General features: G+C 38.2%; 1 protein-coding gene across 37 annotated transcripts in view; it reads right to left on the bottom strand.

Annotated features, from left to right (window-relative positions):
- The window catches only part of dlg2 (discs, large homolog 2 (Drosophila)), a 298,249-nt gene that overhangs the window by 80,091 nt on the left and 201,706 nt on the right, over positions 1 to 16,452 (bottom strand). For 11 of the 37 annotated variants that reach the window (XM_056240212.1, XM_056240246.1, XM_056240229.1 and 8 more), the window contains one exon: positions 6,935 to 6,988. The exons of the other annotated variants lie outside the window; for them this stretch is intronic. In XM_056240212.1, coding sequence (XP_056096187.1) covers positions 6,935 to 6,988 — 54 coding nt within the window. The remainder of the gene's footprint in view (positions 1 to 6,934; positions 6,989 to 16,452) is intronic. 37 annotated transcript variants of the gene reach the window in all.

The raw sequence follows: 16,452 nt of genomic DNA, 5'->3' as shown, positions 1-16,452 counted from the left end.
TGGCCACGCCCATCTTGGCGGGCTCTGACGCGCGCAGGCGCGAAGCACGCTCATTGGAAGCGGGTTCAGAGTCGCCCCGTCATAGGTTCGTGCAGTTGCTGCAGCACAGCCAATGACCGAGCTGCCTCGCTCATTGCTGTATGCTGTGCAGCTGCAATGCGTTTTACATAAAGACTTCAATATTTCTCGAGACAAGGAGTTTTCCCATAGCGTAAGCTACTTACGCAATACTCGTTCCCTCTTCTCAGGGAACCGAGGTTACGTTAGTAACCGAGTCGTTAATGTTAATTTCAACATTTACTAATACATTACTAAAATCAAAAGTTGCATCTGTTATTATTATATACTGGACCTGGGCTGACATTAACAATGAACAGTTTTTAAATAACGTTAACAAAAATAAATAAATACTGAAACAAGTGTATTGCTCATTGTTAGTTAATTTTAAGTGATGCATTAACTGTAGTGCTATACCAATAAAATAGAACGTAAAAAAAAAACTACGTAAAAAATAATTAGATATATAAAAAAAAACATATCAACTGAAAATTACGAACCACAGATATACATATAGGCTATGCATAACCCTAACATTTTTTAAATACTAAAAATAAAGCGAAATAGATCAAGTGTAAATGATGAACCACAGATACAGAGAAAATATTAATCTAATAGAATGATTAGTGATTTCATATGAGTGCTTGCTGGTACAGTGGTGTGAACATCACTATAGAGTGATAACAGTCTCAAGTTCAAATTCCCAAGGAGTTTACTTTAAGAGACCAAGTAATATAGAAATTCGTGTCAGTGGATGCAGACTTTATTAGCATGAGGATCGATCAGAAAACACTACCAGCCACGACGAATGCCTACAGTACATCACACATGACATGATCCGTAACAGCTCAAATGGCTTTACCATTAAAACTGGTCAAAATCCTATATCCGACGTGGCCATTTTGTTTATTGTCAGAGCCAGAATTATTACCAGTGTACACAAGTTCCTCTGTTTGGTGCTAACTAATCAGAGCAGCGGTATAGCCGAGTCGCTTCTCCACAGTTTCATCAGCGAGAGCTCTTCAGAACACTGCATCCATCGCTCTCAAAGCACACAGCGCTGAATATGGCTACAAACACAATCAGAGAGATAATTGATGGATGTGATAATTGACAGATGTGCATGAAAACCAATAAGACTGAGTAAATGAGATCATTAACAACGGCAGCGCTCATCAGAACAGAACAAACCCCCTTATCAGCCGACTTAAGACACTGATAATCATACGCACTTCATTTGGAGAACTTTTCTTTAGGTCAAGACAAACATGGCCTTTCCATCTTCCCCCTGAAGAAATGACCCAATTACTGGGTTTTGAGTGGCATTAGCATTCTGAGCCGCATGGTGTTGCAAATGTGAGACGCTGGGGACCGAGGGTGAGTGCAGCTGCAGAGGGGAGTTCACGATGCAGCATCCGGGGCGTAAAAGCTCACATTAAACTGGTGAGTCACTCCAAATGTGGCAACACACAAACCCGCGAATGTACGACACACTTGAATGCGTTCATCCACACAGCTTGTGCAAACGACACAGAGCGGGTCATGTTTCCATGACTACTGTTTGACTATAATGCAGGAACTGGGCACTTTCCCTTTAGAGTTTTGGCCGATGGGATGGCATATTTTTTACGCCCATCGCGGTGATTAAACACGAAATATCCCCCAGGCTGCGACATAATAAGACTCGGTTTCCTCAATACACACCCATGTGGACTAATTAGCACATGAACTAACCACTGTTATTCCTGGCAGCTAATGGAAACAAAGATGCTGTTATAAGTATGCAGAAGGGGTCATTTTGCTGAAGCTAGGTGGAAGTTATTTAACAGCTACACAGACTGAGCACGCTCTCAATAATGCTGTATTAATCCTGTCGCCCCCTTGATTATCTTTAGCGCTAATTCTAACTGAGCTCTGTTCCCACTACAGTTACAAAGTGAGCACAGTGGAGGCTTCATAATTAACAGTGCTTAACCAGATTTCTCGCCAGGTCTTAAACTATAGGCAACAGCAGGTTAAGATTTAAACTCTAGTGCATGTGTCAAAGTTAGCAAGCTGCCTTTCAGTCTAGTGCCTATATATATAGTCTACTGTACTTTCTAAGGCAGCATCCTAATCATCATGGACTACACAAAAGACTCATCTTTCAATAATTTAACATTAACATGTTGCTAAGCTACCTATGCAATAGTTTAAAAAGCACACAAAATGCATAATACATGCAAATAGTGAGCTTACATGAGATAATTATTTTTGGTATTAAATAAAAGAGAATTTACCACCAAGGATGGATTTATTTAAATCACAAATGCAGTAATAAAATGAGTAATATTATTAGAATTCAACACATGTTTTCTATTTTAATATTTTAAAATGTCATTCATTCCTGTCATGGCAAAGCTGAATTTTCAGCGTCATTACTCCAGTCTTCAGTGTCACATGAAATCATTGTTGTAAATTGAAGTTGTAAATAAAACAAGGATAACTGGAGTGCGTTTTACAAGAAAATACTATTTCAGTTTTTCTTCTTCAAAATGTCATGTTTAATTCAACGTGTTACTTGCCATTTCTTTGTAATTAATTGTGAAATTTACTAGCAATTTCTGAGTGAAAGTATAAGTATAAGTAACATTATAAATGCCTTCAGTGTCAGTAATATTTTAACCAATGTATGGCATCCTTGCAGGAAAAAAGTATTAATTTCTTTAAAAAAAAATGTTTTGAATGGTAATGTAATATTTACAGTATAATAAAAAAAAGCTTGCCTTAGATTTTGACCAAAACTGTTTATCTTAGAACTGTATCTAATGCATAACTGTGCATCTTTATAGCAATACATTATAGTATACCTAACACCTATAATTTTCACAACCAGAAGATTTTGGAAAGACATTATCCAGCATTTTAACATGGCCTACTCAATGTTTTGTTTGTATCAAATTAAATATTTAATCTTCTCAAAGGTCTTTTGCTCTCCTTTATATATAATGTTTGGCAGCTTCACACACTCTTGCTTTTTTCCCAAAATCTTTCAGAAGCATCAACAGATAAAAGTGACATTTCTCATATCTTTCATGACTCCTAAGAAAAATCTGTCTTTTAAGCTTGATTTTTTTAAATTAGCCTCGACACTTCCTTGATAAACATCACAAAGCCCACATAGCACTAAACCTGAGGCAAATCTGCACACTAAAGCAACTGAGGTTCCTTTTAATAAAGTGAACAGATGACACTGTACTGGGTGAGCGAATGTGTGTGCGCAGGATAAATGTATGCCATGAATACATGCATAATGAGCTTGATTCGGTCCTTTCCCACTGGGTTTACTGCAGCACACCTTTCTTTTTTTCTCTGGGGAAGTATGGAGTCTTTATATCTCCTCAACAGCGACTCAATCCATTGGATCAACCCAATCTCACAGGGAACGTAACTACATATGAATACGTATGATGTGAATCATACGAAAATGTAAAATTTTTATTAAAAAAATGAGGGTCCACCCCTAACCCCATCCTTAAACACAACCGTCACTGGGGCGTAAGCAGATCGTACAAAAACGTACGACTGCAATCGTACCAATTCATACAAATTAGCCACAAATTCGCCAACACGTAAGATAGTTATGAATGAAATTGTAATGGATGGATCACACAGGCCTCCAATATCTCTAATCATAGCAACACATTTTAACGCTAGTTCTGTTACCCATCTACCTCTCCCACAACTCAGATAATTCAAAATCGAAGTGATGCGTAAATCTAAAACGCAGCGTACGTCAAATCCCAGTGTCACCATTTTAAGTTTCCAGCACCTGTAATATTGTAGTAATGATAAAATAAAGTTCTCAACGAAAAAAGGGTCAGCGAATTCATTCTACTTTAGAGATTTACATTTTGGGAGCACAGAACAGGCACATACACACACACACACACACACACACACATGGACACGTACGCACATGTACACACACACTGTTTATAGGCTAAACTCAGAGTGAACACCGGCTCTGCTGGAGCAATCCATCATAGTGTTTTCTTTTACCAGAACTCCATCCTCACTCTCTTGTTCACTCGTATTAGGATATTAGAAGTTCTATCAAACACAAATTGGTGCTTAAAGCAGCTGATAATCATAATAATCTCACACATACTCCAACACAAGTCCACAGCAGGCTTTAATTTGAGGACAGCATAAAAAAAAAGGGGGAAAAGCAATTAAACCGTCTTAACAGCATTAAGCGTGTTGCTGGATTCAGGATGTCATGGTCAATCTTGCATTGTTGATGGAAGTATGGCGCTTTGACTAAAACACGGCACATCCACAGTCATCTGGATATGCCTTGATATTAATATTTCATTACTGAGATGCCGGCAGAGAAACAAGAATCAAATTAGATTATCCTCGGTGAACGTGAAGTGTGTGTGTAAGGGCCATGTGGAACGGAGGAGATTCTTTTAATGAAACAGAGCAAGAATGGTGGGATATTTCTCATGATATCTTTCTGATGTAATGGAGGAAGAGAATCTTTTTAACCTCCATTTAATCTCCTTGCCGTTTAGGAGAAACAATTGAGTGGTTAAAAATATTTTATTAGTGATTTATCTATAACAAACAAGCTGAAGCAGAGAGAAAAAAAAAATAGAATGAGCGATTTATAGGTTGTTCAAAAATGGCTAGCTGTTTCTGGGCATGGTCAAATTACAGCACTGCAATAACAGGAAAAAAACACATCATTTTGGAGTTTGCAGGAAACAGACAAAACCTTCCTCTACCGACTCAAGGTCAAGCGGTGTTGTTAACGCGTTTGTGTGCGCTTCGTGCCGAGTACTTATCGCTCTGTGTTAGTGTCTGATTCAACACTACTTTCCCTCTCTGTGTTCTTTCACTCAATCCCATCACCTGTTCTATCATGTGCTCAATGTTTTCTCCTCCTGCATTTATCTACCTCTTTAGTTCTGATTCAAAATGAAAAGCGTCGTGCTGCCAACAATTTTCACTCGGAAATTGATGATAAATTTCACTAATAATTACAAAGATACGGCAAGTATCACAATGAATTAAATATGAAATTTTGAAGCAGAATTTGACTGAAATAGCATTTTTATGTAAAACATATTCCAATAATGTTGTATTTACAACTTCAAAAAATAATAGGCAACCACATACTATGAAATGGAATCTCATAATTGACTGAATTGGAATGCTCTACATAGGTGGCTTCATGTGAAGCACAACGTATTCTCCAAATGGGTTTGACTGAACTGTCCTCCAATATGCATAAAAATACAAAACAGAAATATTGGATAAAAATTTATTTTTCCATAACGTGCACTGTTCACACTTTTCGGATGAGCATACTCAGCTTTCTGGGATCATTTTAATAATGAAGTATACGTGCCTTCATTGTAATGCTGCCTAGGTAGGCAGCTCATAAGGTTTTGGAACAAAGCTTCAACTCTTTATAGCCTACTGTATCATATTTGATACACAAATTTCTAAGGCCTCTAACATGATCAAAACTATTGTACACAATCCACTACATGCCTTCTGCAGTGTGATTAATAATTCTATAAATGTTCACCTTGAGGTCGTAGTGCACGTGTCTTTTTGCAGTCAAAAAATTATTATTGGGAGATATAGAATAGGGGTGTGCCCAGTGATCTTATACCATGTGACGACATTTCCCGTCAAGTTTTCTTGCGATATCAAGATGACGAGTTGAGTTTGTGGCAAAACCTTTTACAGTGCTTGCAGGGCTGCCAACATTTCAAAATGCATCTGCATTGTATTGCATTTTGTGACTTTCATTCAAATAAAATAATATTTTTCCAGTCTTATATTTTGTCATTGAAGATTTCTTAAAAGCAGTGTTAAAATATAGGCTCATCTCGTTCTAGTGAACCCAATATTGTGTATTGTCACACCCCTAATATAGAGTGATAATTGATACTTATATATGCTCACTTTTTGGCCATATAAATACCACTGCACCAAATTGCAATTTCCCTCTTTTAATGTGAGCTCAATACCTATATCATACTATATGAGCCATAACACCTTGATCAACAACATGTTGAGTAACATATGTATGTATGTTTCTGACTATTATTTCATACGCTAGGCTTTACAGGGGTAATTTCTCTAAACCAGTGATTCTCAACTTTTTTGACTTGAAGGCCCCCCATTGCCCAATTAAGTCCTGTGGGAAAAACCGGTATTGCTAACGGTATTGCTATCCCAATGCAGCTTATAGCTTGTTTTAGGATTCATCACTGTGAAGTATAGTTCAACTTAGTAATTATTTCATCTGTTAACTCTTACTCACTCCTATTCACTTATTACATGGCATTAGTGGTTTTAATAGGAGTTGGTATACATATTCAAGGGCGTGCAAACAAAGTTCGGTTGTGTTTATGATCATATGTAGTGGGCCAGTCTGGGCCAAAATGCCAGGGCTGATTTTTTGTCCCAGTCCAGCCCTGATTTGATCCAAGACCTGTTTTAAACCATTCATCAAATCTCTCTCATACATCCCACCCAAAACGCAGTTGACACTGAACATTAATATTTCAAGCCCATAAAAGAAAAGCTTTGTGAAAAGCCAGTGCTAATCTAAACCCACAGCTTATCGCTGGCCTCCTTATCTGGCTTATTTATGAAAAGTCATCAAACATTGAATATGTTGATCCTATTTGCACAGCGTTGAGAGTGATAAATGACACCAAATTCATGAAAAGCCAAAAAATAAAAAGGATGTCAAATTTATTCGCCACTCACTTTGCGTGGGCAGTGAACTCATCAAGTGGGTGATTGGCGATGTCACGGCTGTGCATAATGTCATGAACGTGCAATAAATAAATGAAAAATCAAAACTCACGTATGGTACAGATTCCAAAGTGTCCGTGTTGACAATAATTGGGGCAGGACTTGCCTGTGAAAAGAAAGGGAGGGAGAGAGAGATGGATGGAGAGGAAAACAGAAAGAGAGAGATAAAGATCAGAGTGGATTGGAGATGTGTGAACTGGCCTAGTTTTTAAGGGATACATCAGAGCATGATGGGAACCGCTGAGCTCACAGATGCCATGATGATGAACAACTTCAAAACAACAGTCGGCAGCAACACCCACAGTAAATGGAACACAACATATTTACATACACACACACATAGATCGATTAGATGAATGATGAGGAAAAAAAACATGGCATAATTTCACGTGTGATCATTGCTGAGGGGGAAAAAAATTGTATGACATGAATGTTGATATTGTTTATGTTTCTCTCTCTCTTTCTCTCTGGTGCTGTTTAGATAGTTTCTGATGACCACACAAAGTCAAAGAATCTCTCCCACACAGCACTGAGGCCAGAAATCTTAGTGGGTGGATCTCTATTCTGTGCCTTTTCTCTAATGTCATTGACTGTTGTGAAGTGTAACCCTTTCATTAGCCTTTATTAGAAAAGATTGGCTCATTTTACATAGCATAATGTACAGCTGCACAATTCACTGTACAATAACGATATCTGCACAGTTGATGTCTGTGGTCCTGGAGGCAGGAATAAATCATGTGAATTACTGCAGACCACAAAACCTAACAAATATTTTGTTTCACTATATTTAAAGGAACAAAAACGCACGAAAAGTATTATCATCGCTTCATAACATTAAGGTTGAACTACTGGTGCAGGGCTCAACATAAAAAAAAAAAAACCCACTGGCCCCTGGGCCAGTAGATCAGAGTTTTGCTGGCCCCTTCTATATTTTTACTGGCCCTGAAATAAATATAAGGAAAAGCACTTTTCCATTAAACTGTATTTATTGTATACATTAGGATTAATCAATACAGCATAGGGAGTACAGGAATTAAGAGAGAGCCCCTGGAGACATGCAAAAATAACCAAATGTCAGCGTGCAGTAGATTATTTGTCAATGCCTGCTCTCTCCTCATCTCCATCACTCTTTTTTTTCCTCAGTCTCCTCATCTTACTTATGCTTATTAAAGCTAAAGTTATTCATTCAAGAGCTGTGAGTGATTTTCTTTTTGCCTTTTGTTGTTTGATTCACAGTAATGGCGCAATCGTCAGCATGTTTCTTAGACTGGTTCCCCTTTAAGAACGAGTGCAGATCTAATAGTCTACTGATGCACCATAATTTCTCCCAAATATTTCCATAACTACGTCCATTTTAGACATAAACTGTTTAAGTGAATCTCCATTTTGACATATTTTTGTGTACGTTTCATCGTTTAGACCAAAGTATAATTTGCTTGTCTCGTTACGGTCTGTTTCTGCGAATAGCAAAAATGCATCACAGACAAATGGTTTAATTTTATTATATATAGAAATGGCTGGCGACTCAGGGAGATGGTAAAAAAAACAACCAATAACGTCTTTATAGCAATAATAAATGATCACCTCGCCTACGTGTATTTCTCCAGTACCGACAGCAGAACCGATAAAGTCCGAGCTTATCGATACAGCGGTCTTTCAAAATTCAGCACCGGGGCCGTTTAATACCGGGTTTCGGTAACCATCCCTACCAGGTGTAGGCCCTACTGTGTTTTCCATGACACTAGGAATGTCCTCTTTCTCGTATCAGCCTCGTAGTTCTTTGACGTTTCAACACGTTATAAATAACCTGAAGTAACATTGACACTCTTCGCGCCACTGTGTATGACGTTTGCTGTTTGTTTTGCTGAGGGCCAGTGACTGGCCAATCAACTAGCCCGACATACTCTTTTACTGGCCCCGTGCCATTGGGCCATTGCTTATGTCGAGCCCTGACTGTAGTCACACAGACTATTTTAACGATGTTTTACCACCTTTCTGTGCCTTGAAAGTTGCAATGACGTAGCTGTCAATGGAGGGTCAGAAAACTCTCAGATTTTATCAAAAATATCTTCATTTGTGTTCTGAAGATGAACGTAGGTCTTACGGGTTTGGAATGACATAAGGGTGAGTAATTAATGTAAGAATTTTCATTTTTGGGTAAACTAACCCTTTAAGAAATATGATGATACTGTATGCAGATATGATTATGCATTTTTTTTATTTCCAAACTATTACTATTTGAATCTACAATCAATTCGGGTGGACCAGTGCTACGCTTGCACTGATACGACCCCATCCATGCTTCCATACACAAACAAATACACACTGATGTTAACATCTTAGATGTGAATGTTAACAACTCAAATATGAATCAAACTCAAATATAACTAAACTAAATCACTTAAAAGGCTTATTCCCAGTTACTACTAGGTAAACATCAGGTCAACTTTCATTTAGATAAATGTCCTCACGAAGTGTAATGGCTTTTAAGTGATAATCCAAAGTATTACTCTGAATATGATGTCAACTACCACGATGCCACTTTTTCCAGATACCGATACTTTTATTTTTTAGTACTTGCAGATACCGAGTACCGATACCTGTTTTGGAATTTAATATTGGGCAGAGAAACCAAATGAATACGAACCAAATAGATATTTCCTTCAGTTATTTTCATTCCTAATTATGCCTGTTCAAATGTATTGTAGGAGCTACAGTAACTTTCACTGTTCATATTATTGCTCTATCATATTTAATTCATCTGTAATTTAATAGGACAGTGAACATTTAGAGCTGCTCCAGCAGGACTCAATCAGTCAAGAGCAGTGAGGGATTGTCTCTGTCTTTTGTGTTAGATTAACATTGAGGACAAAGACAGCAGTAGGTTTATTAGGCTGCTGTCACTTTAAGAGCTGCACATATCCAACACACTGTTACACATGTTCTTTTCAGTTGTTTACGTTCACTCAAGACATAACCGACAAGGTTTCACAAGGATACTTGCCTACACGGGCGCTTTGACATAATTTTGGGTGAATTTGTCTACTTGAAAGAGAACTCGATTTAATAGGCTATTCGCGCACTATCTGAGAGGCAGCATTCTGGGCACGCGCTTCAGATGTTTGCCAACAGAAAACTTCTTTGAAAACATCATGTGATTACTGTACCACCTTCCAGTAATGATGTAGGGAACCACACGTCATACATAAATCATGTAAAAGTTCTTACTTGTACATTTGATTTAGTTATCAAATGACGCATATGTGCTGAACAATCAGCAATCAAGAGCATGCAACAGAGCATGTGCTCTCTCTCTCTTTACTGTCAAGTTAACGTTAGTAATTTGTTCCTCATTTTACTTTCTTTGCCATTGCCATATCAGACCAAACTACAAACTTTCCAGCGATGACTGTGAAAAAGGGATAAGCGCTCGACAAGCTTGCGCGTCTATGCCGCTGCGTGCTCAATTAAAACACGTTTTGCATAAATATTTCATTTGTTTACCATTCTATTAATTCGATACATTTACTTCATAGACATCCTTCTTCTAATATATACATTTTGCTCTCTGTTTGCTCTGTTGTCACCAGTGTTTCTTACACAAGCAGTGTACTGTACATGTTGAGTGGTTTTGGAGCATCCCTAATGTCAACTATTACTCAGTATATTGCCATTCAAATGCTTGGGGTAAGTAATATTTTGTATGCATATTAAGCAGCACAACTGTTTTCAACATTGATAATAATAGAACATTCTTGAACAGCAAATCAGCATATTAGAATAATTTCTGAAGGATCATGTGACACTGAAGACTTGAGTAATGGCTGCTGAAAATTCAGCTTTGCCAACACATTACATTTTAATATATTAAAATAGAATACAGTCATTTTAAATTGTAATAGTACGTCACACATTTTTCTTACTGTATTTTTGATCAAATCAATGCAGCCTTGGTGAGTATAAAAGACTTATTTTAAAAACATATTAAAAATATTGAAAAATCTAAAAAATGTCTAGTGAAATCTGCATTTGAATTCCATTGTGACTTGATTCTGACACACATTTTCTTATTCTTTCACTAATAGGGGGAGGGGAGGGGGATCAACGTCCTTCAACTGAGCACTTTAAATAGAATACGAGTTCAACAAAAGCTAATACTGCATATCTGAAAAGCTAATAATGCATATCTGATGATGCCTAACAATTCATGTCATATGATTTGCCTTGCATGACTGAATGTCTTTTTTTTAATTATTATTTAATGACAAAGTTACTGAGGAATGAGTGGAGGACTAGTTTCTGGAAGCACTCAAACCTGGATCATTTGCATTAGTCCCACAGTTCAACATGTCTAATTGAAATTTTGCAACTGTGTGGCTGTTCTCGCTTCCCCTGATGTCAAACACATTTCAAAACTTTGCATTTGGCTAAACAACAGCCATTTGTAAGTTGAAGCAAGTAAACACTAGCACTATGGCACTCTCGAATTGCTTTGTTGTTGGAGAATCCCAACCAACCCATCACAGCAACACTTGCTCAACCAATGGCGTGAGTTTGGGGTGGGGCTATCTGTTTTTCTGACCAATGGCAGACCTGTGTTTTAGAAAACCTGATTGAAAACAGTCATTATTTTTGTAATTCTGTTTGTTACCAATAGAGGCACACCACCTTTAACAATAATGAAAGGTGTGCTAGCACACTCCACAAACTCATTCAGCTGGAGGTTTACCACAGACACATTAGCATTCAGAGATGGCCTACTACACAAATCCCCAGGGAGATACAGCCGGCCTGTAGCGGCGACTAAAGATCGATCGACAGCAAAGATTGAGGCTGTCCCTGCTTACTGCGCACTGACTCTAATTACATTAATACATCTCCCGCTTTGAGAGCTACAGCCTCAATCACACCGGGACCGGAGAACCAGAGAGATGTGTTGGAAAGCACACAACAGAGAGGAAAAACCTCATTAAAAGCTTGAGCTTTACCACTGAGGTTTGAGACACAAAGTCAGCTCGAGTTCACACTAAACAATGTGTTTGTTTTTATCCCTGTAAAGCATGACATATGAAATGATAATCGGAAAAATCTTTCTTTTTTAAATGGAAATGTTTATTGAACATTAAAAAAAACTTGCATAAAACGTTTGTTTTTTGTTAATTATTGGGTTTGATACATCAGGCTTTTATGGCTCATGTAGTATGATATAGTTAGGAAAATCAAGCTCACATCTGGGGAGGAAAAACATCTCAGAGGACCCAAATAAGCAAAAATACCTTTGTGCAGTTGCTGAAATGAATATGGACAAACAAGTAAGATGAAAATCTGAAAGCTTATAATGTACACTCACCGGCCACTTTATTAGGTACCCCATGCTAGTAACGGGTTGGACCCCCTTTTGCCTTCAGAACTGCCTCAATTCTTCGTGGCATAGATTCAACAAGGTGCTGGAAGCATTCCTCAGGGAGTTTGGTCCATATTGACATGATGGCATCACACAGTTGCCGCAGATTTGTCGGCTGCACATCCATGATGCGAATCTCCCGTTCCACCACATCCCAAAGATGCTCTATTGGGTTGAGATCTGGTGACTGTGGAGGCCATTTTAGTACAGTGAACTCATTGTCATGTTCAAGAAACCAATTTGAAATGATTAGAGCTTTGTGACATGGTGGAAGTAGCCATCAGAGGATGGGTACATGGTGGCCATAAAGGGATGGACATGGTCAGAAACAATGCTCAGGTAGGCCGTGGCATTTAAACGATGCCCAATTGGCACTAAGGGGCCTAAAGTGTGCCAGGAAAACATCCCCCACACCATTACACCACCACCACCAGCCTGCACAGTGGTAACAAGGCATGATGGTTCCATGTTCTCATTCTGTTTACGCCAAATTCTGACTCTAACATCTGAATGTCTCAACAGAAATCGAGACTCATCAGACCAGGCAACATTTTTCCAGTCTTCAACTGTTCAATTTTGGTGAGCTCTTGCAAATTGTAGCCTCTTTTTCCTATTTGTAGTGGAGATGAGTGGTACCCGGTGGAGTCTTCTGCTGTTGTAGCCCATCCGCCTCAAGGTTGTGCGTGTTGTGGCTTCACAAATGCTTTGCTGCATACCTCGGTTGTAACGAGTGGTTATTTCAGTCACTGTTGCCCTTCTATCAGCTCGAACCAGTCTGGCCATTCTCCTCTGACCTCTGGCATCAACAAGGCATTTCCGCCCACAGAACTGCCGCTTCACTGGATGTTTTTTCTTTTTCGGACCATTCTCTGTAAACCCTAGAGATGGTAGTGCGTGAAAATCCCAGTAGATTAGCAGTTTCTGAAATACTCAGACCAGCCCTTCTGGCACCAACAATCATGCCACGTTCAAAGTCACTCAAATCACCTTTCTTCCCCATACTGATGCTCGGTTTGAACTGCAGGAGATTGTCTTGACCATGTCTACATGCCTAAATGCACTGAGTTGCCGCCATGTGATTGGCTGCTTAGACATTAAGTGTTAACGAGCAGTTGGACAGGTGTACCTAATAAAGTGGCCGGTGAGTGTATATCAGTTAGATTTTATCACAGAATACTTACATAAATGCATATAAATATCATTTGTCACTCTATAGCTCTCAATGTCTTAGTAAGATGATATTTAAATGCTTAGTTTTATGAACAAAGTTTTGTAGTTTTTATTGTGGGGGCAAAACAAATAAACGTTTCTTACAAGCATGTTGTATCATCATTTTTCGAAAAATGATGTATGGATAATAATGTGCTTCAGTTCAGTAAGTATTTGTCTGGAAATATAACTTTGTAAAATTGATTCTTACAGTTACTTTGATTTCACAGCAAAAAGACAATATGTGAATCACGAACTGAAGGTGGACATTTTTAGTATGATACTAAAAGTCCTTTTACTTGCAAAGAAAGTATAAGCTATCAAACACAATAGGCTTTATATAAGAATATCCCACATTTTTGTGATGAATGACAAGGCAGGATCAACAACAGAAATGTGTGCCATCTACTGTAGCTGGAGCTATTATCTACTGATGAGGTCCATCACGGCATGGCAGACAAACATTAAAGAGATTAAAAGATAATTGCAGCGTTATCTCAAAATATGACAGTTTAATGGTCGAAAATAAAAAAGCAAACAGAACGTAAATGAGCAAAAGCTAAGTTTAATATCTCCCTGGATGACAAAGAGCAATATTGGCCATTTCAGAAAGTGAGTCATAAAGAGGCCGTCCCCTGAGACACATACACTCAGAAAGATGACTCCAATTTTCAACTAGGATGACATTGCTAAACTACTAGTCATAAGCGTGAAGAGGGCTTTTGCATATTGCAGATTTAAGTTTCTATTAAATGATCTTGAATATTATGTTGATGATAATTCTGAGCTCTGTAATGCCAAATCCCAATTTTAATTTGAACCCATCATTGTTAAAACATTACATGCTCCTGCTAGGTGGTACAATAAATAAACATGACTGCATTCATCAATATGCAAATGATATGCAGATTTATTTTAGATTAACACCCGACATCAAGTTCAGCACTCTGTCTGACAGTATAATATTAACTCTATGGATGTGGGTGTCTATGAACTTTTCTACAGAGATAAATATAAAAACAGCACATCCGGAAATTAATTTGGGTACCTTGGCTTGAATAATTAAGGCTGAAGATCAAAGACAAAATCAAGAATCTCTGAGTCATTTTGTCTTTATGAGGCTTTGGTGTATTTGATGACCTCATACTGAAACTGAATGTGGTTCAGACTCAGAGTAATTAAAGGTTATATGATAGTGTTAGGTAGGCTTGCCGCGATAGACGGTGTTGACGGTGTTACCGGTTTTAAGCCCCATCACCGGTGACATCACTTTCCCACCGTGACACCGCGATGTCTTGACTTTTTTAAAGTATTCGTTTTTGCTAAAATATTTATTTGAATTAATTAAAAATAATAATTATCAATTATTTAGTTCAGAAGAGAGCATACATTATAATTAAAAACTGAACTGCGCAGTGCGTGCCAAGAGCCAGTCACGTCACAGATCAGCAAGCATCAGGAGTCAAATTCCATTTAGCACGTGTGGAGATTTTATATTCGTATATTTATTTGGTTTCATCTTATTTAAACTTTGTGTAATTTATTTAGGCCTATTTTATTTTCTTATTTGTTAATAAACGTTTTATGGTTCTTATTTGTTTGGGCCCACAGTTTGCCGATTTTCACTTTTTTCAGCCTATGCATGGGGTTATTTTTATTCGTTCGTTATGCTAATAAAAGTTCTGTCTATAAATAAAAGTTTTATTATCAGCGAGTTTTGAATTGTCAGCGCTGAATTGCCAATGGACGCTTATTTCGAAAGTGAAAGTATAACGCGCACGCATTTAAAAGCGTGGGAAATTTTCCTCACTGCCGCAACCCTAGTGTTAGGAAGTAGTTATTTGTTCTTTCCGCCTAAACACAGTCACTTGAACATCAAATAGAATCCAAAATGGCAATGCTTTATCAGAAGTGTTGTGCATGCAAAATTGCTCTGATGAATAGAGAATGAGGTCATGACAGCTAACTGTGATACAGAGTCTTCTATATCCTATTATTCTCAAACCATTGAGGGAATTTATTTGCACACGCATCTTTATCGGCAACAGGGGCAGTGGGATGCTGGACTAACATGTCTCATGTCAATAGTGCTAATGTAGACTAGACTGTATGAAGCTGATGAGAGGAAAGACTAAAATCTACACAGAAAACATCTACTCTCGATGTAAATACGCACTGCAAAATACCTAGCACTTAGTTAAAACACTGGCTGGGCAAAACAGACAGATTTGAATAAATCTTAGTAGAAAAAGCTTTTCAATGGGCACACAGACTCTTTGTTGATGTGTTCATTAATTCACTCACAATCGGTGGAAGTGGATGCTGCCTGTTTCCAGCATTATCTGTGTGTAAGTGCTCGCAAACACATGGATACAGAGCACGACCGGCCTCTTTCAGCCAGCGCTCACGTGGCCCAGCCCAGCACAGAGGTGAGACGAGAGCATTACATAATCAGCTTCACACGGCTCTCAATAAACATTAGAGGATAAACAATTATTTGTGTTAAAAATGCTACAGCATGCTATAGAATGAAACAGCATATCATAGAATATCATAGTGTTTTTAAGGCTAAAGATGCAAGAAATAGATAAGATGCTGTGTCTGAAGTGTGTGTGTATGACGTAGGGCAGACCAGCTTTGCAGTGTTTGGTAAAGAGAGCACGAACACAAACATCTTATGGGCTTATTGTGGAGCCAAACTGGGGCAGACTTTCTGCTTTAAGCATCCTCATGCCTCTGCAGAGTTGGGAAAAGTCTTGGTACACAGAAGTGTCTGTTTTCAGCGTATCAGCATTTTAGGGCAGGTAACACAAGATCAAGAAAGTGCTCCGGTTGAAACTCAGTTTATGCCACTTTATGTAACTTAAAACAACACGTCAGACTTCTCAAATACTTTTTTCAGCTAGTGTGAGTGTTTTGAGAAGTGTTTAACGTTGTGTGTTGTGGCACATTGCAAA

This window comes from Rhinichthys klamathensis, unplaced genomic scaffold (genome assembly GCF_029890125.1).
Source record: "Rhinichthys klamathensis goyatoka isolate OS25496 unplaced genomic scaffold, OSU_Roscu_1.1 h1tg000585l_1, whole genome shotgun sequence".
NCBI lineage: Eukaryota > Metazoa > Chordata > Actinopteri > Cypriniformes > Leuciscidae > Rhinichthys > Rhinichthys klamathensis.
This window is presented reverse-complemented; position numbering and strand designations above follow the sequence as displayed.